General features: G+C 41.6%; 1 protein-coding gene across 4 annotated transcripts in view; it reads left to right on the top strand.

Annotated features, from left to right (window-relative positions):
- The window catches only part of shtn3 (shootin 3), a 151,125-nt gene extending 128,516 nt beyond the window's left edge, over window positions 1-22,609 (top strand). For 3 of the 4 annotated variants that reach the window (XM_069899220.1, XM_069899219.1, XM_069899218.1), the window contains 4 exons: window positions 9,738-9,797; window positions 12,149-12,269; window positions 16,807-16,954; window positions 21,686-22,609. In XM_069899220.1, the coding sequence (XP_069755321.1) occupies window positions 9,738-9,797; window positions 12,149-12,269; window positions 16,807-16,954; window positions 21,686-21,863 (507 nt within the window). In that variant the 3' untranslated portion in view covers window positions 21,864-22,609. The remainder of the gene's footprint in view (window positions 1-9,737; window positions 9,798-12,148; window positions 12,270-16,806; window positions 16,955-21,685) is intronic. The other variant, XM_069899221.1, reaches the window with a different exon arrangement.
- Window positions 22,610-25,370: the final 2,761 nt, after the last annotated feature.

Here is a 25,370-nt window from a genome sequence, read left to right as displayed (position 1 = left end):
GGAAAAGGATCTTTACTTTAATGTAATTGTAAACAGCACATGAGGCAGGCCATGAGGCTGCAAGTCTCCATTATAGATACAGCATACTGTGTGTCAGCCCCCTGCTGGCAGCCAAGTCTAATCAAACAGTAAGGCATTGCTAGTTGCCCTGCAACCATGATCACTATCATTACATCTCCCTTTCTTAAAAAAGAGCTTACTTTTAACCAACATGTTTTCTTTGATAACTCTGCAATTTTACCTTTAACATCAGGAACTTACATTTTCATTATTATCAACATTGTTAACATTTTTTATACTTGTTTTGTGTTTTCACATTTACATCCCTAAAACTTGAAGAGCAAATAAGATAGTATGACTTCATTCTTTATATTTGCTCAATGAGTCTCTTAGGAGGATTCACGTATCTTGACGATTTCCTGATCGATTGTCCTTGAACCAGAGTTGTTGCCTCAGAATATGTCTTCTCAGATGTGCCTTCAGGATGTTCAACAGTATCCGTCTTTCCATCTACTGTGGCTGGTCCCATTTGAAGGTCTCGATGATTTCTTTGCAGAACTGCACCTTCATCTGTCTGAATGGTGTATGATCTTGGTTGGACTTCACTAACAACAGTTCCCTTCTAAGTTCATAAGTTCATTTTGTCTTTTAGCCTTACTTGGTCACCAGTGCAGAGTTCCGGTTGGTTTTTTGTTCCTCTGTCAAAATAATACTTTTGCTTTTCTTTCTGTTGTTCTTTGAACTTCCTCACTTTCTCCCCCTCTTTTGTTTTTAGGAGGTTCTCCTGAATGGGTAGGTTTGATCTTAGTTTACATCCCATCAGGAGTTATGCTGGTGACAAACCACACTCGAGTGTCTTTGTGCAGTATACTAGCATGCTCTTGTAGAAGTCTGTTCCACTGTCTTTTGCCTTGTTCATCAGTCTTTTTGCTGACTGTACTGATTTTTTCACTAGACCATTGGACTGTGGAAAATGAGGACTTGACGTGGTTTGTACAAAGTCCCACTTTTTGGCAAACTGTCGGAACTTTAAATTGCAAAACTGGGGTCCATTGTCTGTGAAGATCTCACTTGCCATGCCATGTCTGGAGAATATGGCTTTCATATCTGTTATTACAGCATCTGCAATGGTGGTGTTCATTTTACACACCTCTGGATACAGGGAGTAATAGTCTGTGATTACAAGATAGTCCTTTCCTTGACATTCGAATAGGTCAGCGCCTACCTTCTGGTAAGGTCTTTATGGTGCTGGGTGCGGCTTTAGTGGTTCTGCAGGATTGCTTGCTGGATATTTCCATCTTATTGTACAGTTTGACACTTCATTTGTTACATCATTGTTGATTCTTGGCCAGTACATCACCTCTCATGCTCCTTTCTTACACTTTCAATTCAGAGATGTCCTTCATGGATCATTTTTAGCATTGCTTTTCTCAGACTCTTTGGGATAAGGATTTTATTTCCTTTGTAGATTATGTCTTCAACCACTGATAGTGCCGCCCTGCAGTTCCAGTACTCTGCAATGTCAGGTGAGCAGTCCTGCTTCATGTTGAGCTATCCATTCAAGATGTTTTTTCTCAGTTGTCTCAGTGTTTCATCTTTGTTTGTCTCAGACTTTATGAGCTTCATTTTTGCATCTGATATGGGTAGTGTACTTGTGATCATGTCCACAAAGGCATTCATGTCTTCATCCATTTTGGTGTTTGCGGGCTCTCTCATGTCAACAGCTCTAGACAACATTCCTGCTGCGTATGTTAGCTTACCCGGAGTGTACGCCACGTTCAGTGTATAGCATTGCAGCCTGATCATCATTCTTTACATTCTAAATGGACATTCATTTAATGGCTTTTGGAACAATGCAATCAAGGGCTTATGGTCAGTCTCTACACTGATTGCTTGACCTGACACAAACTGATGAAATCTTTCACAGGTGCATGTGATGCTGAGCAGCTCCTTTTCAATTTGAGTTGAAATGCAATGGGTTGCTAGTCAACATATTTTTGCAGAAGAACTGCACTGAGCCCACTATGTGATGCATCTGATGAAATCTTGATGGGTCTCACTGTGTCGTAAAACCTCAGAACTGGTTCCTCTGTGACCAGTTTCTTTAATTCGCTCCATGACTTTTCATGCTCATGATTCCACTCCCATTCAATGTTCTTTTCTGTTAGTCTTCTCAATGGAGCCATCTTTTCTGAGAGGTTGGATATGAATTTACCCATATAGTTGACCATTCCATTAAACCTCTGTACGACCTTTTTGTATTGTGTCCTTGGCATGTTCCCAATGGTGGACACCTGTCTGGGATCTGGTCTGATGCCCTCACTGCCAATAATATCTCCTACAAATGTTAGTTCTGTCACCCCGATCTGGCATTTCTCTCTATTCAGTTTCAGCTTTGCTTTCCTTGTTGCTTCCAGCAATTTCCTTAGTCTCTCATCTTGCTCCATTTTCGTCGTTCCCCATACTACGATGTCATCCATTGAGGTATCAACTCCGTCCAGGTGCTCATAGACCATATGGATAGTTTTGTGGTACATTTCAGGAGCTGAGGCAATTCTGAATGGTCACCTTAAAAATCTGTATCTGCCGAATGGACTATTGAATGGGCACAGTATTGAACTTGCTTCATCCAATTTTAACTGCCAAAATTCTGATGATGCACCTAACTTGCTAAAAAATTTTGCATTTACAAACTGCAAAATGATTTCTTCATGTGTCTTGGATGCAAGCAAATTCTAAGCTTTCCATTCTTTTTGGCCACGATTAATGAACCCACCTACTCCGTTGGCTCATCTATCTTCTAAATCATGTTCAGGTTTTCCATCCTGTCCATCTCTGCTTTTAGTTGCTTTTGAAGCGCAAATGGAACTTTTCTGCATGGATGTATTATCGGTGGCACATGTTTATCATGTGTTCTCCTGGAAGGCAGCCTAGACCCTGAAATAGGTAATTGTACTCTTTCAAGAGTTCATCATAGACTGTCTCTTCTTCACTTTCCACAACAAAGACTCTTTTTACCAGGTTCAGTTTCTCACAAGCTGTTAAACCTAGTATGGCCTATACATCCTTTGATACCACGATGAATGCTAGCATGTGCTCTTTGTCCTTGAGTTTCACTTTGACCATGCATTCTCCTTGCACTGGTATATCAGTACCTGAATATCCTGTCACCTTCACTTTTGTTCCATACATCTTTGGTCTAGGTCTAATCTTCTTAAAATCAGTCTCTGCACCAGTATCCAATTTAACTGATCTACTGGTCAGGCAAGCCTATGGATGAATGACCCCTATCTGGTGTAGGCTTCATGGTCAAGAACTCCATTGCCTCCAAACTCGAAAACCTCCCGACAGGCCACTCGGACCGGATCATGTCCATGCGACTACCCCTTCAAAACAAGCGTAGCATCACCCTCATCAGTGTCTATGCTCCAACCCTCCAGGCGGAACCAGCAGAAAAGAACAAGATCTTAACTGACCTGCGCAACCTCATTCAACGCACCCCTACAGCCGACAAGGTTGTCATCCTTGGCGACTTCAACGCTCGCGTCGGCAAAGACTCAGAAACTTGGCCAGGAATCCTGGGCAAGCATGGTGTCAGCAAGTGCAACGACAATGGGAGCCTTCTGTTGGAGCTCTGCGCAGAATAGCGGCTTGTCATTACAAACACCCTTTTTCAGCAGAGGGACAGCCTGAAGACTACCTGGATGCATCCCCGATCCAAACACTGGCACCTCCTGGACTACGTCCTGGTGCGAGAAAGAGACAAACGAGATGTGCTCCACACCAGGGTCATGCCCAGTGCGGAATGCCACACTGACCACCGGCTGGTTCGCTGGAAGCTCAACCTTCACTTCAAGCCAAAGGCCAGGAACAATAAAGCCCCCAGAAAGAGGTTCAATGTTGGAAACCTGCAGTCAGACGAAGTGAGAGGAAACTTCCAGGCAAACCTCAAAGCAAAGCTCGACGATGCAATCCACCTCACGGACTCGTCCCCTGAAACCCTCTGGGATCAGCTGAAGACTACCATACTGCAATCCACTGAAGAGGTATGGGCTTCTCCTCCAGGAAAAACAAGGACTGGTTTGATGAAAACAGCCAGGAAATCCAGGAGCTGCTGGCAAAGAAGCGAGCTGCTCACCAGGCTCACCTTTCAAAGCCGTCCTGGCCAGAGAAGAAACAAGCCTTCCGTCGCGCATGCAGCCATCTTCAGCGCAAACTCTGGGAGATCCAAAATGAGTAGTGGACTAGCCTCGCCAAATGAACCCAGCTCAGCGCGGACATTGGCGACTTCAGGGGTTTTTACAAGGCTCTAAAGGCTGTGTACGGCTCCTCACCCCAAGTCCAAAGCCTGCTGCACAGCTCAGACGGCAAAGTCCTCCTCAGCGACAAGATCTCCATCCTCAACCAATGGTCAGAACACTTCCAATCTCTTTTCAGTGCCAACCACTCAATCCAAGATTCTGCCCTGCTCCAGCTCCCTCAACAGCCCCAAAGGCTAGAGCTGGATGAGGTCCTCACCCGGGAAGAGACATATAAGGCAATTGAACAACTGAAAAGTGGCAAAGCAGCAGGTATGGATGGAATCCCTCCAGAGGTCTGGAAGGCTGGCGGCAAAACTCTGCATGCCAAACTGCATGAGTTTTTCAAGCTTTGTTTGGACCAAGGAAAACTGCCTCAGGACATTCGTGATGCCATCATCATCACCCTGTACAAAAACAAAGGCAAGAAATCAGACTGCTCAAACTACAGGGGAATCACGCTGCTCTCCATTGCAGCCAAAATCTTCGCTAGGATTCTCCTAAATAGAATAATACCTAGTGTCGCCGAGAATGTTGTCCCAGAATCAAAGTGCGGCTTTCGCGCAAACAGAGGAACTACTGACATGATCTTTGCCCTCAGACAGCTCCAAGAAAAGTGCAGAGAACAAAACAAAGGACTCTACATCACCTTTGTTGACCTCACCAAAGTCTTCGACACCGTGAGCAGGAAAGGGCTTTGGCAAATACTAGAGCGCCTCGGATGCCCCCCAAAGTTCCTCAACATGGTTATCCAACTGCACCAACAGGTCGGGTCAGATACAGCAATGAGCTCTCTGAACCCTTCTCCATTAACAATGGCGTGAAGCAAGGCTGCGCTCTCGCACCAACCCTCTTTTCAATCTTCTTCAGCATGATGCTGAACCAAGCCATGAAAGACCTCAACAATGAAGACGCTGTTTACATCCGGTACCGCACAGATAGCAGTCTCTTCAATCTGAGGCGCCTGCAAGCTCACACCAAGACACAATATCAACTTGTCCGTGAACTACTCTTTGCAGATGATGCCGCTTTAGTTGCCCATTCACAGCCAGCTCTTCAGCGCTTGACGTCCTGTTTTGCGGAAACTGCCAAAATGTTTGGCCTGGAAGTCAGCCTGAAGAAAACTGAGGTCCTCCATCAGCCAGCTCCCCACCATGACTACCAGCCCCCCCACATCTCCATCGGGCACACAAAACTCAAAACGGTCAACCAGTTTACCTACCTTGGCTGCACCATTTCATCAGATGCAAGGATTGACAACGAGATAGACAACAGACTCGCCAAGACAAATAGCACCTTTGGAAGACTACACAAAAGAGTCTGGAAAAACAACCAACTGAAAAACCTCACAACGATAAGCGTATACAGAGCCGTTGTCATACCCACACTCCTGTTCGGCTCCGAATCATGGGTTCTCTACCGGCATCACCTACGTCTCCTAAAACGGTTCCACCAGCGTTGTCTCCGCTCCATCCTCAACATTCATTGGAGCGACTTCATCCCTAACATCGAAGTACTCGAGATGGCAGAGGCCGACAGCATCGACCCACGCTGTTGAAGATCCAACTGCGCTGGGTAGGTCACGTCTCCAGAATGGAGGACCATCGCATTCCCAAGATCGTGTTATATGGCGAGCTCTCCACTGGCCATCGTGTCAGAGGTGCACCAAAGAAGAGGTACAATGACTGCCTAAAGAAATCTCTTGGTGCCTGCCACATTGACCACTGCCAGTGGGCTGATATCGCCTCAAACCGTGCATCTTGGCGCCTCACAGTTCAGCGGCAGCAACCTCCTTTGAAGAAGATCGCAGAGCCCACCTCTCTGACAAAAGACAAAGGAGGAAAAACCCAACACCCAACCCCAACCAACCAATTTTCCCTTGCAACCGCTGCAACCGTGTCTGCCTGTCCCGCATCGGACTTGTCAGCCACAAACGAGCCTGCAGCTGACATGGACATTTACCCTTCCATAAATCTTCGTCCGCGAAGCCAAGCCAAAGATGTGTCATTCACTTTTAATCTCAACGTCCAGTCTCTGTTTTCTCTCTTGTTTTCAGTCACAACATCTACATAGAATTCCTCTATCTCCCTTTCATCTACTGCATGAACCTTGCTTTGTTGCACTTGGTTCCTACGGCAACAGGCATAATGGTTGCTTTTGTTGCACATACAGCGTGTTTTACCATATGTTGGGCACTTGTTTGGTAGGTGTTATGTACCGCATCAATGACATGGCTTTTAATTGTCCTTTCATTTTTACCCTTTAAAGTATTTCCTTTTAATTTCTTTCATCCCACTTCTGACACCATGTTTCATCTTGTATTTGTATGTGTGAGCTCTTCGACAACACATGGATGAAGGAAAAGATTCTTTACTTTAACGTTGTTCTTAGCAGCACCATGAGGCTGCAAGACTCCATTACAGATACAACATACTATGTGTCAGCCCCCTGCTGGCAGCCAAGTCTAATCAAACAGTAAGGCATTTCTAGTTGCATTGCAACCATGATCACTATCATTACACTTCCTTTAACAAGGGAATTGGGTAACTGGCAGAGATGCCATGTTAAGATTAAAAATAGCCCGAGACTGGAATATGTTCTTTAACTCTGCAGATATTTAGAGGAAACATTTGATTGTGTCGCACCAGCTGCTCAGTCATCCTCAGGGTGCAGTGAAAGCGAATGTGCTACTTGGCTGTCTGATGCCCAAAGTGTATATGACCTTTGGTATTATTCTTGTTTTGTTTTGTTTTGGTGATGCGAATTCCAAACAAACATTTAAACATATTGGACTTGCTAAATCAAAAGAGCTTGACTTACAAAAACCTGAACACCATGATGTACTGGATCATTGAAGTTAGGTTGCATTTGGGAATTTTCTTTTTGTCGGACTTTTATTGGATTTGTTTAAAAAAAACCATATTGATCCTATTCCAGGTAAAAAAAAATCTGATTGAAGCAAATTGGAGGCAGTAATAAAAAGTCTCAGTGTGTAAAAGGAGCAACAGGGTCAGGGAGAATGTTAATAGAGTGCAGTAAACAAGGCATTGAAAAGGGAGCTGGATAAGCGTTGAAATGCAAGACATTATAGGGCAAGGGTTGTGGTCTAGTTGGCCTCCTCTGATATAGAGCCAGCACTGACTATACAAACGGAGCACATTCCATCCTTACCATAACCATTTGTTGAGGCTGGGATTTCAGGAATGGATCTGTGTTGTGTTGTTAGATCTGACCCACCACACATTGATCCATTTTCAAACTTCACTGGAACTGAAGATGGGGAAAGAAACAAAATGGATTGGCCAGCAGGGTCGGCGTAGTGGTTAGTGTAACTGTTACAGCGCCAGCGATCAGGACCGGGGTTCAGATCCCACGCCATCTATGAATACTTTGTATTTTCCCCCCGTGACTGGTGGGTTTCCACCGGATGCTCCAGTTTCCCTTCAAAACGTACCCGGGGTTGTAGGTCAAATGGGTGTAATTGGGTGGCATGAACTCGTAGGCTGAAAGTACCTGTTACTGTGCTGCATGCCTACATTTTAAATTTACACCTGATCCAACGCTACTCATTTTGCACCATTTGTAAGACTCCAGCATCATGCTACCAGAACCAGAGTCTCTGCCCATAAAAGTGCCCCCAAACTTTGAGGGGTGGACTTCTGCTTTGTTTGCTGTAAAACCCATGTATTAACAGTTCTGAAATGCCACTGACATTGAGACTTCTAAAAATTATCACATTTAGATCACAAGGACATGAGAAATAAGAGCAGGAGTCGGCCATCTGGCCTGTCGATCCTGCTCCACCATTCAATAAGATCATGGCTGATCTGATCATTGATTCCTCTCCACCCACCTGCCACTTCCCCACATCCCTTAATTCCTTTTTTACGTCAAAATCTATCTAACTGAACCTTAAATATGTTTTGAACCTTAAATATGTTTAATGAAATTGCCCCAACTGCTACCCTGGGTAGAGAATTGAACAATAATCTTCAAAAGAAATGATTAACTTAGATTTTTAAATGTAAAAATACACTGTAAAGACCTAAAGTGCATAAATAATTTAAAATATTGAACAAGAGCAAAATACTTAGAAAAAGTAACATATATTCCCTTTGCCTCTGCAATGACCAGATCAATCAGTGACTCCAAAAATTCCTTATCAGACAATGTATGTGGAGATACTGTACCTGAATCTGTCCAATCACTGTAAGTTTCCCTTTGGAAACTCTGGTGTTAGCTGTCAATGTCTGGCCTGTTCCACAGCCAAAGGTGGTGAGAAAACTGTCATACATGCAGCCCCCCCCCCCCCCCCCCACCCCCGCCCCGGCTAAGATTCCACCCTGAACTAATAAAGCCTCCTGCTCCCAGTTCTTTTGCTATCCTTCCTGATTCTATTGTGATCCTGGCACTGAATTTGTTCAAACACATTGCAACCTGAAAAATGGTGATGAGCACCTGAATATTAGACAGGATTCAATGTGGGGAGGAGTGAAAGCTTCAAACACACTATAACATGGCTTGCAATGTAATGTTACATCCTTTCCTAAACATATTCCATGTAGGCAATATAAAGTAAAAACACAAAACACTGGAGAAGCTCAGCAGGTCAAATAGTGTCCTTTATGTAGCAAAGGTAAAGATACAGAACCAACATTTCGGGCTTGAGCCCTTCATAATGTTGTGTTTTTACTTCAACCATGATGTCTATATATTTTCGTGATTTACTCCTGTAGGCATAATAAATCTGGTAGAATGGTGGGACAGACTGGGGGAATTATTGAAAAGGACTAGAGATCCCAAATGAGCTGCAATAATGTGATAGTACAGATTCTATCACCAATGTGTATATGTACATATGTACAGATGGTAGTGTAGGATGACTGTGATTGGGTGAGAGTGTAGCCACACCTACTGGCAGGTCTTAAAGGATTGCTCCTAGCCAGACCAGGACATTCTGGACTGGTCGACCTACTTGTGAAATGTTCCAGTCTTTTAGTTAATAAAAGCCTTGGTTTGAATCAACAAGTCCTTGATTCTTTCGACACACATTACAAACCCTTTCTCCATTCAATTGACAAACAGTCATCAATATTCATGAGCAGTGAATCCTGGAACAAGATGAGAAGTGGTTTGCAAAGTTTTTGCTTTTGCTCATTAATAAAACAATCCATGTCAAACCGTGGACAATTTCAACAGGAAGTTGAAATGCTTGCTTTAAAGCATTGTGCTCAGATCCACATTGAGAAGGTTGGGAGCAGCTTACTTCAGCTGAGCTGGCAGACGGGAGGTGGCTGGACTCAGATGTGGTGAGATACTCACTTACCCAGGGGTGGCTGCTGGAGTTCAGTGGGCTCCACGTGCGATGGAACTGAGGGGATGTGTCTCGCTGCAAGGCCATTATTCATACCCGCTGTGTGTTTGTTTGTGCTCTGACAGCCCCTACCGGTGGATGAGAAGACACAGGAGAGTGCCATGGATGAGCTGAAGGGGATCTTGGTAATGCAGCAAACATTTTTAACTCTTTCTTAGCCAGCACAGACTGAAATCGTTTTGGCAAAATTTAAACCAGTGGTTCTCAGCCTTTTTCTTTCCACCCACATCCCACTTTAAGTAATCCCTATGCTATTGGTGCTCTGTGATTAGTAAGGCATTGCTTAAGGTGGGATGTGAGTGGGGATGGAAGGTTGAGAATCACTGCTCTAGGTCCAATTGTTACTGAAATATTTTGCTTGAGAAAAATTGTCATTGGCCCATTTCATTTGGAGTTCTGAAACCGTGCGCATAACGAGTCAATTAGAGATGATTAAAACAATGGTTTTCAAACTTTTTCTCAGTGGGTTGAGTTCAAGAAAATTTGCTAGAGGAATTCAGTAGATCAACCAATCTTTCATTGAGACTCTCAGTGCAGTGGGGAGGTAGCCAATATAATATGAAAAGGGTGGGAGGGGTTGGACAGGGTCCAGCAAACCATTGGTGAACCAGGGAGGGGGAAAGGATGATGGACAGATGCAAATGATAGGCAGGTGACAAAGAGAGAGAGAAAGCCAAGAAAAAAAAAGGGTTGATTGAGTCCAATGTTGAGAGTATTTGGAAGTTCATGGAAACCTGTCTAATGTACAGTCAACCATACTTATTTACTGCAAAGCAAAGGAACTTAAATGGATGAAAGACAGCTTTACTTTTCCTCATCAAAGTAGGGTTTTCTTTTTGACAGAAGGCAGGGAGTGAAAAAAAATGGAGCATAAATTTCTCTCTTTGGCTTGGCTTCGCGGACGAAGATTTATGGAGGGGGTAAAATGATATACTTAATTTCATTCTTAGCTCACAGCAAGTATAATGGCAATAGAATTGCCAAATCATTTGCCACTCAGAACAGTTGTTCTATTGTAGGGATGGTACAGGTCCTGCACTGAATGAGATCTCACTCAACACCAGTTATTTGCTTTTGTTAAACTGGTGAGTAACATTAAATTTCATGACTGTCTCAAGTCTACACTGCAAATGTTTTTATACCCATTTTTACTGAAATATCACTTTAGAAACATGAATTAATGATTTGGGTGGGTTTAGGTTGTCCAGAGCGATGGTTAGTATATAACCATATAACCACTTACAGCACAGAACAGGCCAGTTCGGCCCTACTAGTCCATGCCATAGCAAATCCCCACCCTCCTAGTCCCACTGACCAGCACCCAGTCCATATCCCTCTAGTCCCCTCCTATCCATGTAACGATCCAATCTTTCCTTAAATGTAACCAATGATCCCGCCTTGACCATGTCTGCCGGAAGCTCATTCCACATCCCCACCACCCTCTGCGTAAAGAAATTTCCCCTCATGTTCCCCCTTATAATTTTCCCCCTTCAATCTTAAACCATGTCCTCTAGTTTGAATTTCCCCCTTTCTTAATTGAAAAAGCTTATCCACATTTACTCTGTCTGTCCCTTTTAAAATCTTAAACACCTCTATCAAGTCCCCTCTCAATCTTCTACGCTCCAGAGAAAAAAGCCCCAGTCTGCACAACCTTTCCCTGTAACTCAGACCCTGAAATCCTGTCAACGTTCTCGTGAACCTCTTCTGCACTTTCTCTATTTTGTTATTATATCTTTCCTATAATTTGGTGACCAAAACTGTACACAGTACTCCAAATTTGGCCTCATCAATGCCTTGTACAATTTCATCATAACCTCCCTACTCTTGAATGCAATACTCCGATTTATGAAGGCCAACATTCCAAATGCCTTCTTCACCACACCATCTACCTGAGTATCAGCCTTGAGGGTACTATTTACTATTTACCATAACTCCTAAATCCCTTTGTTACTCTGCACTCCTCATTTGTCTACCATTCAATGTATATCACCTATTTAAATTTGCCTTTCCAAAATGTAGCACTTCACATTTATCTGTATTAAATTCCATCAGCCATTTCTCAGCCCACACCTCCAGCCTTCCTAAATCACCTTTTAATCTACGGTAATCTACCTCACTGTCCACAACACCACCAAACTTTGTGTCATCCGCAAACTTGCTTATCCAATTCTCCACCCCTACATCCAGATCGTTAATATATATTAATATATAATAATAGTGGACCCAGGACCGAACCCGGAGGAACTCCACTAGTCACCGGCCTCCAATTAGACAAACAATTTTCTACCACTACTCTCTGACACCTCCCATCCAACCACTGGTGAATCCATTTCACTACCTCCTTATTTATACCTAATGCCTCCACCTTTTTTCCTAACCTCCTATGGGGAACTTTGTCAAAAGTTTTACTAAAGTTCAAATAGACAACATCCACAGCTTTCTTCTGTAACATTTGCATCCCCACATCTACTCACAGGACTCGATGAAGAAGAGCCCAAGTCGTGGGTTTCCAGAAGCAAGTCACAGCAAGACAGAGAATGAGCTGGAGGTTGTTCTGAGGCGGAGACGGAAACAAGCATCAGAATATGATCCAAGAGGTATTGAGATATTCGGGCTGAGTATTAATCATTTTGTGGCTCAGATAACATGTGACCTTGGCTATCTGTGGCTGAAGATCTAAAGCAGCAATGTTCATAGTCGGTGTGATTGTGAACAAGAATGTTTTATCTGTTTATATTCATATATCTTTTTGACCTCGATTACACAGATCACAAAGCTTAAAGTCTCCATTAAGCTATTTTGATTTGCCTTTACACAGATTGAGAAGATTAATGTGCAGATAACTTTGTACTACATACTCCTCCCAATTGTAATAATAGTAATCATGGCTGCAATGCAACTAGCAATGCTTTAAGGATTATAGGGCCTGTTTGATTATATTTGGCTGCCAGCAGGGGCTGACATAGAGCAGGAGACTGCAGAATATCAGATCTGTAATAGGGGCTTGCAGCCTCATGACCTGCCTCATGGGCTGTTTACATCAACTTTAGCAGCTCTTGGACTCTATTCATTAGAATATAGAAGAATGAGATGGGATTTCATAGAAACATTTTGAATAATGAATGGATGGGGGGGGCGTGGCAAGATGGCGTAGAGTCTAGACGTGTAATCTCGACCTTTCTGGCCAGACTTTTAAGAACCCGTTTTTAACTTTTTGTTTTTAAGTTTAAACTTTTTAAAAACTTAGTTTAGAGTATCAAGGAACTGTTATGGCCATTAATGGTAAAAAGATTAAACTTCAAGTGCAGAAGAAATTACATTTTCGGAGTGTTGAAGATTTAAAGCCTAAAAATCCTGCTACAGCTTTAGATTTATTACCTGTGGGAGCTGGAAAAAAAATGACTACTACTCACCAGGAGAAGGATATCGCTGGAATTACTCATTCTCAGGAGGAAGGTGTGTGTTCCCAAGAAGTGGATTCTGATTCTGGCAGCCTGCCAACTTTAACAGTGAGAACTCGTAGGAAAATGACTCCATTGTTTGAAACCACTCAGGCAGTACTCCAACCTGAAGACCTTAAATTTGTCCGTGAGTTCTTGAAACAACTGCGATTTGTGGGGGGAGATCAGCATCAACCTCCTGAGGAGGCCAGGATGCCGTCGCTGGGAGTTCAAACTCGCAGTAAATCTGTTAAAAAATCTGTTGGAATGCCTGCTGTTGAGCTGCAGCAGGAGCTGCAGTTATCTGGTTCTGACACTACGTTAAAGAAAACAGGGTTGAGTCTTTCTGAATTACAATTTAACCTGTTAAATACTGTTACTCAGCCGATTATGCAAGAATTGGCTCAAATGAAAGAGAGTATGAGGTTAGAATCCACTACAGTTAATGCACATGTGGAAGTATTTTCTGAAGATTTTTTAAAAATTCAGTCTGCTTTTTTGGAATGTAAACAGCAAGTGGCCTCTAATACAAAAAAAGTGATGGAGGTGGAAAAATCCGTTAAAGAATTGCGAGAACGTGAGAAGGAGTTAGAGAGGAAAATAGATTATTTGGAGAATCAAAGTAGAAGGAACAATGTTGGTTTGCCGAAAGGTATGGAAGAACAAGATCCTCTTCGTTTTTTTACAGAATGGATCCCACAAATATTGGGGCAAGAATTTTTCTCTGGAGGCTTGGTATTGGAAAGAGCCTTAAGAAGAAGACCTCTGCCTGGTCAATCACCGAGACCCGTGATAATTCGATGCTTGAATTATTTGGACAGAGAAACAATACTTCGTCTAGCAGTGCAAAATGAGAGACAATGACAAGGTCCGTAGAATAGTAGAGTTTTTTTTTATCCCGATTTGAGTCAAGAGGTTATTCAGCGTCGGCGTCGATTTAATTCCGTTAAAGAAGTTTTGTGGCATAAAGGCTATAAGTCTACTTTTCGCTATCTGGTAGTGTTGAAGGTGTTTTGTGGATACTTTCAATCTCAGTTTTTTGAGAATGAGCGTGAAGCAATGATTTTTGCTGATTCGTTGCCAGATGTACGAGGACAAAGACGTAGTCCACCATTGTCTCCTAAAGAAAAATTTGGTTGTTCTGGAAATGGAAGAAATGGTAGAAATGGGAATGGAAAGAGTCTAGCTTCACCTGAAATGGGGTCGCCGAATTTGGAATCTCTTGGATGAATAGAAGAACTTTCTTATTCTTACTTTATTTTTATGTTATTATGATATTTTGTTGTTATTCTTTGTTTGGCTGGGGAGGGAGAGATTTGCTCTATGTTCTATTAATCATCAGCCACTGGTGGGTGATCCACACCCAAGATTGGTTTAGGGATTACTTCTTTTTGGTAGTTTTTTTTTGGGGGGGGGGGTTTTACTTTATCTTTTTTTCTTTTTTTTTCATTTTTATTTTATTTAGCCTTTAATTTGTGGTTTCTTTTTCTCCTATTGGAGGGCCTATTTACGTTGTTTTGAGTTTTTATATATAGATATTATTAGTTCTTAGTAATATTAGTAGATATGTTAAAGTTGAGGTTTGCTACTTTTAATGTTCGAGGTTTAAATACATCAATTTTTGTTTAGATGGAATGTAAATTTGTTATAGCAATATAATGTGCCTATATTAAAACATTTAATGAAGTTATGGACAAAGAAAAAGATAGATATTAGTGGTGAATTGTCGGCCTTGACTCCATTGTATAATAATCAACTTATTTCTTTTTCAATACATAATCGAAGTTTATTACATTGGAGATTTAAAGGTGTGGAAAATTTGGGAAATTGTTTTAAGAAAGGTAAATTTTTATCTTTTGATCAGATGAGGGACAATTATGATATTGATAAGAATTCTTTGTTTCTTTATTATCAAATTTGATCTTTGGTAAAGCATGTGTTTGGTAGAGATATGACTTTATCTGAAATGACTAAATTTGAGACTTTTCTTATGAAGGTACCAGAGAAGGGTTATATTTCAGTTATGTATCAAATATTACAGGATGGTATGGATAAAAAGGGTTGGGATAAATCTAAAGGTAAATGGGAAGCGGAGATTGGTTTTACTTTTTCCGAGGATGATTGGTCAGATATTTTTTATGATAGTGTAACTAGACTGATAAATGCACGTTATGCAATGATTACTTAGAATTTTTTACTTCAATTATATTTAACACCTGAAAAGCTAAAACAAAATATGGTTTTCATGAATCAGATTTGTGTTTTAGATGTGGTAACGCTGTTGGAACTTTTTTTCATGTGGTTTGGTCATGTATATATATATATATATATACACAATCTTTTTGGAAGAAAGTACAATTGTTTCTGAAATACCTGTATAAGATTAAAATACCTTTAGATCTGACAGTATTTTTATTGGGTAATTTGCAACCTCTGAAAGGTCTGGAATTAGATAAATTTCAACTTGCTTTTGTATATTTAGCATTATCTGTAGCGAAAAAATGTATTGCTAGTACGTGGAAAGATACGAATATGATTGATATTAATAGATGGCATAATGAGATGAAATATTATTTAATAATGAAAAAAATCACATAAGTTTTGCATGATAATTTTAGTTTTTTTATTAATAAGTGGTTGTTATATTCAGAATATTTATATTTTGATTTACATTGATTAGATCTTAATATGTAGGCTTAATTTTTCTTTATTTTTTTCTTTTTTTATGGCTCTCCTTAGGAGAGTTGGCTGAAAGAGGGGGGGGGTTCTCTTTTTTTTCTTCTCTTTTTCTTTTTTTTCTTTCTGTTTTCTTTTATATATATAAAATATATCGTTGATGTTTGTTTATGGTTATGTATGTTACTTATTATCTGTATTTTGAATGAATAAATAAAGTTTAAAAAAAAGAATAATGAATGGATTGGACAGAGTGGATGTAAATAAGATGTTTCCCCCGTTGGGTGATTTCAGGACAAGAGGGCAATTTACAACAGAGATGAGGAGAAATTTCTTTAGCCAGAGGGTAATGGATTTGTGGAATTTGTTGCCACATGCAGCTGTGGAGACAGGATCTTTGAGGGAATTTAAAGAGGAAATTGATAGGTATCTAATTAGTCAGGGTATCAAGGGATATGCTGGAACTTGAAGCTAGATGCGAGAACAGTTTCGCTCAGAGAGGTTTCACGGAGAAGACTCGAAGGGCCAAATGGCCTGCTGTTCCTTTTTCTTGTGATCTTGTTATCTTGTCATCTATCAATATCTTCTTAAGTAACCGACGAGAAGCTGGAATGACAAGTGGGTCAAGAAAGAAATATATCGTCAAAGTATCAGATCAGATCCTTTCTCTCCACGGATGCTGCTGGACCTGTTGAGGCCCCTCCAGCTTCTCATTGTTGGCTCAAGATTCTAACCTCTGCAGTTCCCATTTTATTCATGCTTCTTTAAAATGTTACATTTTACTTTTATTACAAAAGTATAAATAAAGCAACAACTTGTCAAATTCAATCAACAAACAGTTTACAAACAAGGGAAAGGAGGAAAATTTAACTTGATGCCAATGCATGGTGACATTCGCCACAACCGAATCTTCCTCCTTTTTGCTACTGCGCATGTGGCACTTCCTTGAAAGCCCAAACCTGCTGTCAAATGCAATACAGGTTCATGATGAAGATTTGTCATGTTCTGCTTTTGACAGATGGAAATGAAACGGATGCCAGCAACTCTGCCTCTTCCAAACCCCTCAACCTGAAGGATGCCGATGAAGGAAAAAACAATCATCTAGAGTGCAGCCCTGTGCTGCAGGCTCCAGCACCAGAGGACCAGGAGATTTGCACCACCGGAAGGTAAAATCTGGACTCAATAGAAACCTGCTCACTTTCCTGACAGGTGAAACAAGGCTGCTCCAGAAGGCACAATACCCATCGCCCTCTTGAGCTTAGAACTGATTTGTCTTCCAGCAATATTGTGTCATGCCAAAAATTATACACTGACTGCAATGTCATGTAAGTATATGAAAATATGCTCCTGAATAAATACATCCTAGTTTATGACATCATTGTTCTAAAATAATTATACCGAGAAAACTCACACTAAGTGCTAACCCAGCGGAAATGAAAATGAGACTAGATTAATTGTAGCGAGGTCCACTGGCTCTGCCCGTTCGTTTTCCACATTTCTCTTTTCTTCTCAGTGATGCAGAAACTCTCAGAATTCCACAGTTGCAGAGCCCCTGTGAGGTTTCAGGTGACCCCCAGTAACCTGGCCACTGGTCTGGTGATCGATTCTGCTGGAGTTGACGTTGTGTGGACCTGTGACATTCAGTCTCGAATGGTGCAGAATGGTGCTAACCATCAACGGTCTCTGTGAACATCCCACCCCACTATCAGTGAGAGTGGACCCCAACTCCAATTCAACTTCACTGCCATATGCACAGTGAGAATGTTTGTTTTGTGTACTATCCAGCAAGTTCATAATTGAACTCAGGTCACCAAAACAAGGCAGAAGCTTTTTCAAACACCTTGAGCCAGCATCGCCATCACAGTCATCAATGAAGTCAGTTCACCCCATGAGATGTTGTGAACTGCTTGAGTGCACTGCCGGCCTTTCTCCATCACTGTTGGCCAAGTCCTGAGTTCAGGAAATCCCCTCTAATTCACTTCAAATCTTCTTCTTGGACCCAGCTTTTGGTTACTTATCCTAACATCTCCGTACATATATTAATGTCTCATTTTGTTTGATATTCCCCTTCCATTCAATTACTGTGTTAAATGCACCATCTAAAAATAGATGACCTGAACTATTGTTACGAGTCCAGAGGACCCCAAAACCCAGCAGCAATAGATATGTACCACGATAAAGGGTTACTTAAACAAAAGTTGCTTTTAATTATCTTTGAACATGAAAATAGAATCAAACTTTAACATCTCTATTGACTCACTTAACTCCCTTCTAATTCTAAGTGCACGTGTGTGTAATGTGGAGTAAGTTAAGCAAAGTTCTTTGGTTCACAGTCCAATCTCACTGGTTGCAGGCAATTCTTGTACTGTTGATGGGGCTTTGGTGCTTAACAGGTAAATGGTTACCATTCAGAAAGGTTTTTGTTGGTTTTCAGAGAGAGAGTTTTTCTTGTTCCAGGACATCCACAACTGATTCCTTTTTAATCAGCCACTCCAGTGTCTTGCTGATGAAACTTGCCCCCTCCAGGGTTCTCCAGATGATAACCTCTTTCCTTCAGGTCACCACAGAGTTCCTTTCTGTTTCTCCTATTCCAAAAGAAACACCAGACAGCCAGTCCACTCCTTTGACCAGGCCGTCTTCCAAAGCTTGCCAGCTTGTCCCTCTAGAACCGATGTCTGTTTCTCTCTCCTCTCTCTCTCTTACTCCCTCCAACTTTGAGAGCAAAGCCTGATTTTTTTCTCCTTTCTGCCTGCAAAGATCACATGACCTTCCAGACAGTAAATACTGTTTTCCAGACATAGCTGCTACTGCCTGTTGTTACATGTATTGCCTTTTGCAAATAACAGTCCATCATGAGACTCTGAGCACTCTTGCAAAAGCTCCTGCAAAAATTCTGTGTTTTAAAGTGTTTGTGTGTGGCCTGCTCTAACAAACCTTTCCCAATTTAGCTCCCAAACACCTCTATATACTCTGAAGCACTATTCCCCTCTGAGTTTGGGTTCACTTCTCACTAACACCATTTTCTTGTCTTGCTACTTCTTCATGATGCTCCGCCTTCCACTCTCAGGTGCATCTTAAAACCAGTTTCGATCAACATTCTCTTTCCTTCTCAATCTCTGCAAACTACTTTGCTTTCAACTTTGCAATAGTTTTTTTCCCCCCCGCATTTATTGTCACATTATGCCTGGTGCAGTGAGAAAGGGTTCTCCTGCAAGCAGTCTAACAAGTCAATTCCAATTCCCACACAAAGGAGCAGGCAAATGCACAGTGGCAATTAAACAGGTCAAAATTCCAAATGGCACAGTGATCCCCTCTGTTCAGAAAATTACAATACATACCCATGCAGAATTACTCTGCTCTTTAAAGAGTGATGAGGTCAGGCTTTTTACACTTTGCTTGTGTTTCCTCTGTTGACCACTCCAGATTGAAGCAAACATTGCAAAATTTTATAACTGGCAAATGGATTTCAGTACAGGCAAACATGAGGGCCCTATTTTGGACCTAGTGGAGGGATTATGCATATATTTGGTGGAATTGAGAAGATTGCGAATTCTCAGAGAGAAATAACAGGCAAGCCAGATACATTATTTCCACAGTTTGAGGGATCTGAGATTGGTGGACAGTTAGGCCTTGCGCTAATGATAATAGAAGGAAACAGTTGAAGCATGAAGAAACACCCTTTCACAGAAAATTTGTGCTGACTCAACTGTTAATTTTAAATCAGAAGTTGCTAGCTTTTTGTTAACCAAAGAAATTGAGGAATATGGAGCAAGAATGATAATTGCAGGTGGGTCAGGGATCATCTTTGATCTGTCTGAATGGCAGAAGAGGTGCACTGTTAAAAGGCCTCCTCTTGTTATAATGAACATAGAAGACTTAGCAGTGTGTAAAATGAAAATGTGGCTCTGACTGGGTGAATACGAAGCAACTGTTTTCTCTGGAGGTTGAATCCAGAGGATAGAAGCTGAAGATTAGAGAACCAGGTCATTCAGGAGGGAAATTGGGAAAGGAGGTGGAAATGTGGAATTCTATCTCCAAAAAGGCTGCACTGAAAGAGCAAAAGCTTTGGAAATAGAAATTAGATTAGATTTTTATCAGTTAAGAATATCAAAAAAGGCTTCAAATAAAGATGACGAGATTAAATAAAAGTTTATTGTCATACACACAAGTGTGGTGTACAACTACCTGAAATTCTCCTTTAGTCCCTAAAATGTATCAGTAAGCAATGTCTACATTTAAATTAGCACACAAGAGAAAAAATATTATCCACATAGTTACAGTTAGTGCAAAAAAGGCAAGGTTACAATAGTGCAGACAGGTCTTTGGCCCTGGAGTGGTGTGGCTAACTCTCATATTAATACTGAAACCACCCGTAAATTGGAGGAACACCTTCTGTTTGGGCACCATCTGACTGGATGGTATTAACATTAGCCCCTTTCACACTTGCATCCCACTAAATTAGCCATTCAGTGTCCTGGAATAGGAATGGGGTTTGGCTTTTTGCACACGACCACTCCTAACTGGGACACTGAATGCTTTCACACTTGCAAGGAGCCATCCCCAGGGCTAGGACTGTCTAACTTCTACGGGTGATGTCATGACGCATCGAGCAATAGTGGACCTGCCCTAAATTCTGATCAATGTATTATGATCTTATATTTGAACAAAATTAATCATGCCTAATTATAATATAATTAAGCTTTATGTACAGCACAGTTTATGAGCCCTTCAGCCCCTGTTGTTGATGTGCCGACCTATATATTGTTTGCTAGCAATAAATAGCAATAGTGGACAATTTTTAAACAGAGTGGGAAAGTTGGTAGTGCTATAACGCTCAATTTATTTGGCATGGGAACGTTGGCAGCACTGTCGCGTACAATTTATAAAGACCGTGGGAAATAGTGAGGGCAGACCTGCCCTCCCAGAATGTCGTGCAGCAGAGAAAGGGTGTATGCCCAGCTGCATAAGAGCTTTCATGGAGGAGTTTCTCTGCTGCACGGCATTCTGGGAAGGAAGGACCACAATTGCTTTTTCCCTCGGTCTTTATAAATTATGCGCTACTGCAATACCAACTTTCCCGCGCTGTTTAAAAATTGTCCAGTATTGCTATTTATTTCCTCTCTCTTTGTCTCCTGCTGTGACTTTCCCATGGCAAAGTTTATTCCTTCATTTTAATCTTTTCCTCCTTCACATTCCTGCACCCATGCAAAAACTTGGGTAATTTCAATCCCACAATGCAATTATCTGTTTCACACATGCCTGATTGCAATGCCAGTGTCTGCAGATGCCAGGGATTTTACTCGGGGCCGAGGTCATCCATCCCCGACATGAGATGACGTCATCTGACGCTGGCGTTGAGTTGATTTTGGTTTCATACTAGGCACTTTAAAGGCCGATTGGTGGCTAATTCCTGGGATCACTTGCAAGTGTGAAAGGGACTATTGACTTGTCCAGTTTCCGTTAAACCACCCCCCATCCCTATCTTGGTACCCCTGTCTCTTTTCCTCTTGCTCTCTCTTGCTCTCTCTCTCTCTCTCTTCAAAACAATTAACATATTCTAATAACACCTTTAGAGGGTTAGATCTGGGCTCAACACCCTCCCATTCTTCCCCCTTAATTTCTAGACTTTAATTTAGATTCTTGGCTGTTTTTGCTTATACCTTGAAGAAGGGGTCAGGTCTGAAATGTTGGTCATACACTGTATCTTTACCCCCATGGACACTGCAAGGCCAACTGAGCATTTCTGTGTATCCTTGTTACCACTGAATGCAAGACAGACTTGAGAGGATGAATGGATTATTCCTCTTTATTTGTTTCCATTAGATGTTCCATATAAATGTAAGCTGTTTAATTTCTATCTTTTTTAAAAACATCTTTCTTCTTCTTTCCCTTTACAGCTCTGAAGAAACGAAGAGAAAATGTTTAACTAAACAAGAAAATGTTCAACCTCAGGGTATCCTGATAACGATAAACAGCCAGTCAGAGTCACCTGACCAAAGAATCCTCCCAGCTCAAGGCCAGAACATATCGGAGGGTCAAAACGCAGTTCAGGAAAGCACTGAGGCAGATTGTTAACAGCAGCAAGGATGTAGCAATGTCAAGGAGTTTGAAGTTATTGTTGAAAATAGTAACCTGTCCATTTGATGTGCAGGTTCAAATGAAATGGCCGGCATTGCATGTCCTGAGGTGGCTTCCTGAGAACATTCAAGTTTCGTTGCAAGTTCAGCAGTAAGGCAATTGTAAAGTTATTGAAATAGAATTCCCCTTCTCTCCATGAGGATGTCCATTTTCTTTACAATGGGCAGAAAGGCACAGGCTGCAGAAGAGGAATTTCTCAGATACATTCCTAATGCCTTGCAGATATACTTGAGAGTTTTACTGACATCTTAAACATCTTACAAAGTCCACCATTGCACTTTTGACTGTCACCCTGAGAGCCTCATTTTATGTTTTCATTTTTATTAATTTCATCACTTGTCAAAAAGACAACCAGCCGTACTCATCATTAGACCCATTAAAATTCATTCAGATGTAATCGTCAATCCCTGGAAATGAATTGTGCCACTTTCCATCTCGTCCCACTTCTTGTTCACCATAATCACTAGCTGATCAAAAACAGGGTTTTTATAGATGCATTACTTGTGATCTCCTGAACTTTGCTGAGATCTTCCCTCCTTGACCATTTGGTCCAGGTTTACAAAACCATCCTGGTTATTACTGGCCAAAACCATAAGCCATATCATTCCAACTGCACATTGTTAGGCAGGTTAGTATCAGGAATTGATAATCATTTGGATAACATGAGTAAAATGCTATGTCTTTCCTGTGAAACTGTTTCCGTTGGTTCTTAACACGGAGCCACGTTTATTTATTTACTGTGTACGTTCTGTTATTGCACATGGTTGGGGAGTATCATGAAGGAGGAGCGATGTCGCACTTGTACCTCAGCTCAGTGCTGCCTCAGTAAAGGTACAAGAGGTTACTGTTGTACATCTCACAGTGTCACTATAAGCACCTTTCCTGCTTTAATGTGAAAACAGTGTCTTCTTGGTGTCACGATAGAAGGAGGAACGAAAGGATAGACAGCTGGAGCAAACCGGACTTATCTCAGGTCTCTGGGTCATTCATGTTAAAAGGCACAATAGGAATTGACAAAACACAATTTCCTTTAGTTGTAGCTTTACAACCTGTGACTGACACTGAAATGTTAATGACTGCTGCTCAACAACTATTCAGGCCTGAAAGAACAAATGCACATGTTTAATTTTAATTTAGACATAAAGCACGGAAACAGGCGATTTCAGCCCATGAGTCTGTGCTGCCCAATTACACCCAATTGACCTACACCTCCAGTATGTTTCGAATGGTGGGAGCAAACCGGAAAACCCACTCAGACATGGGGAAAACATACAAACTCCTTGCAGAAGCGCAGGATTCAAATTGCTGGCACTGTAAAGGCACTGCGCTAATTGCTGCGCCAACTGGGCTATCCTTAACACTGCTCAAACCCACCAACTGATGCAGAGACACATTTTCAACCCGCTGCTTGCCTGTAACATTAAGAACATAAGAAATAGGAGCAGGAGTTGGCCATCTGGCACGTTGAGCATCCTCGCCATTCAGTAAGATCATGGCCACTCTGGCCATGGATTCAGCTGCATCTACCTGCCCTTTCCCCATAATCTTTACATCACTATTATTCCAAAAATCTATTTCTCCCATGCATACATCTCTTGGAGCAACCTCTCCACTTTATTGGGTACAGAATTCCTTAAATTCACAACTCTCTGGGAGAAGCAGTTCCTGCTTTTCTTTGTCTTGAATCTAGTCCCCAAATCTTGAGCCTTGTTCTGGAATCACTTGCCAGTGGAACCAACCTCACCACTATTCTATTCCTTTCATAATTGTACATTAACCAGAATTACAGAATCTGACTGATTTCCAACTGTGTTGAAAACCATTCTCCTGTAATCTGGCAGAGTAAGACAGACTTAAAAATAATAAGTTGATTAACACAGCATGTTTGATATGAAACGTACAGAGGCACAAGGCTAGTTACTCAACTTTATTGTAACAATCTTATTTGAAAAGTTCCAGCTCAAAAATGTTAATTTTCCAATGATAAACATTGCTGAAATAAGGTGCTGGCTGACAGCAAGTCTTATGGGAAGGCATGCAATTGATGTTTGAAAGTCACTGCACATCTCATCTTAACTACAGATTTTGCTGAACAATTATACAATTCCACCTATCCTTCCTGATTCTCAAGTCCCAGGTGACAGGCTGACTACATCAATATCACAACTGAGCTCCCTTCTGCCCATGCTGACATTCCGTTGGACTTTCCTGCCTTCTGTGGGTGAGCTACAAGTCCATTCCCACAGCTGGAAAATTAGACAATGCTGCAGGTGTTGAAAATTGAATTAACACAGGCCAGAGCAATTTTAACTCCATTCCTGGTTTTCCAAGTTCATCTCCAATCAATTTTAGGCTGATTTTTATTCTCCTCTGAATTTTTACCAGTAGGATGACACCAAAAGTGGTGCTGCTTTCAAAGTGCTTTTTGCTGTGAGATTTTAAAATTCTTCTGGTCTGAAGAAAGCGATTCTTATTGCCTCACAGAACAACAAGCTTTTACCCATCGTTTCCCCTGAAATGGTAGTGCATCATTGCCTGACAATCACAGCATCTGCAATTTTTACTGTTTAACTCCCCTGAATGGTGCTATTTAAAAAGCCACCCCTCACACTTCGTCCTCACTGCCTTCTTGCAACCTCAAGTGCAACCTGATATCAGAGCCTTGACAGATCTGCCAACACATGTTAGGACAACTCCAGGCAGCCACTGGCCTCTGCCAGACCTCATGGTTTGCTGGTCACTGGGAGTTAGCAAGGTCACACAAACCCCATATTTAAGGATAAGGTGCAGCTGGTTGTCTGCATGGCAGGCTGTCCCAAAGTGCGATTATACCACACAGAGAGTTAGTTGGCTGCAGCCCTGGAGGGCTTTAATTTAATTAATTTAATTCCATTTAGACATGTAGCACAGTAACAGGCCCTTTTGGCCCATGCTGCCCAATTACACCCAATTAACCTACACCACTCAGTACGTTTTGAATGGTGGGAGGAAACCGGAGTCCCTGGGGAAAACCCATGTAGAAACGGGGAGAGCGTACAAACTCCTTACAGACAGTCCTGGATTTGAACCAGAATACCAACTGCTGGCACTGTAACACCATTGTACTAAATGTGCCGCCCAAAAACAATTTGGAAGATGCAGGGATCAATCCCACTACCTTTTGCAGGCAAAGCGAGCACACTACCATTTGCGCTAATTCTCCACCTAATTCTGTGACCTTGAGTTATGAGCCCAGAGGACCCCAAAACCCAGCAGCAATAGAAATTTACCAAGGCAAATGGTTACTTAAACAAAAGTTGTTTTTAATTATAAACATGAAAACAGGATCAAACTTTAGAAAGAAAACTATTAACTTAACCTAACTTAACCACCTTCTAATTCTAAGCGCACGTGCATGTAATGTGTGTGTAAGTTCAGAAAAGTTATTTGATTCACAGTCCAATC

The sequence above is a fragment of the Narcine bancroftii genome, chromosome 9, assembly GCF_036971445.1.
Source record: "Narcine bancroftii isolate sNarBan1 chromosome 9, sNarBan1.hap1, whole genome shotgun sequence".
In the NCBI taxonomy this organism is placed as follows: domain Eukaryota; kingdom Metazoa; phylum Chordata; class Chondrichthyes; order Torpediniformes; family Narcinidae; genus Narcine; species Narcine bancroftii.
The sequence above is the reverse complement of the archived record's forward strand: the minus strand, read 5'-3'. Positions and strand labels throughout refer to the sequence as shown.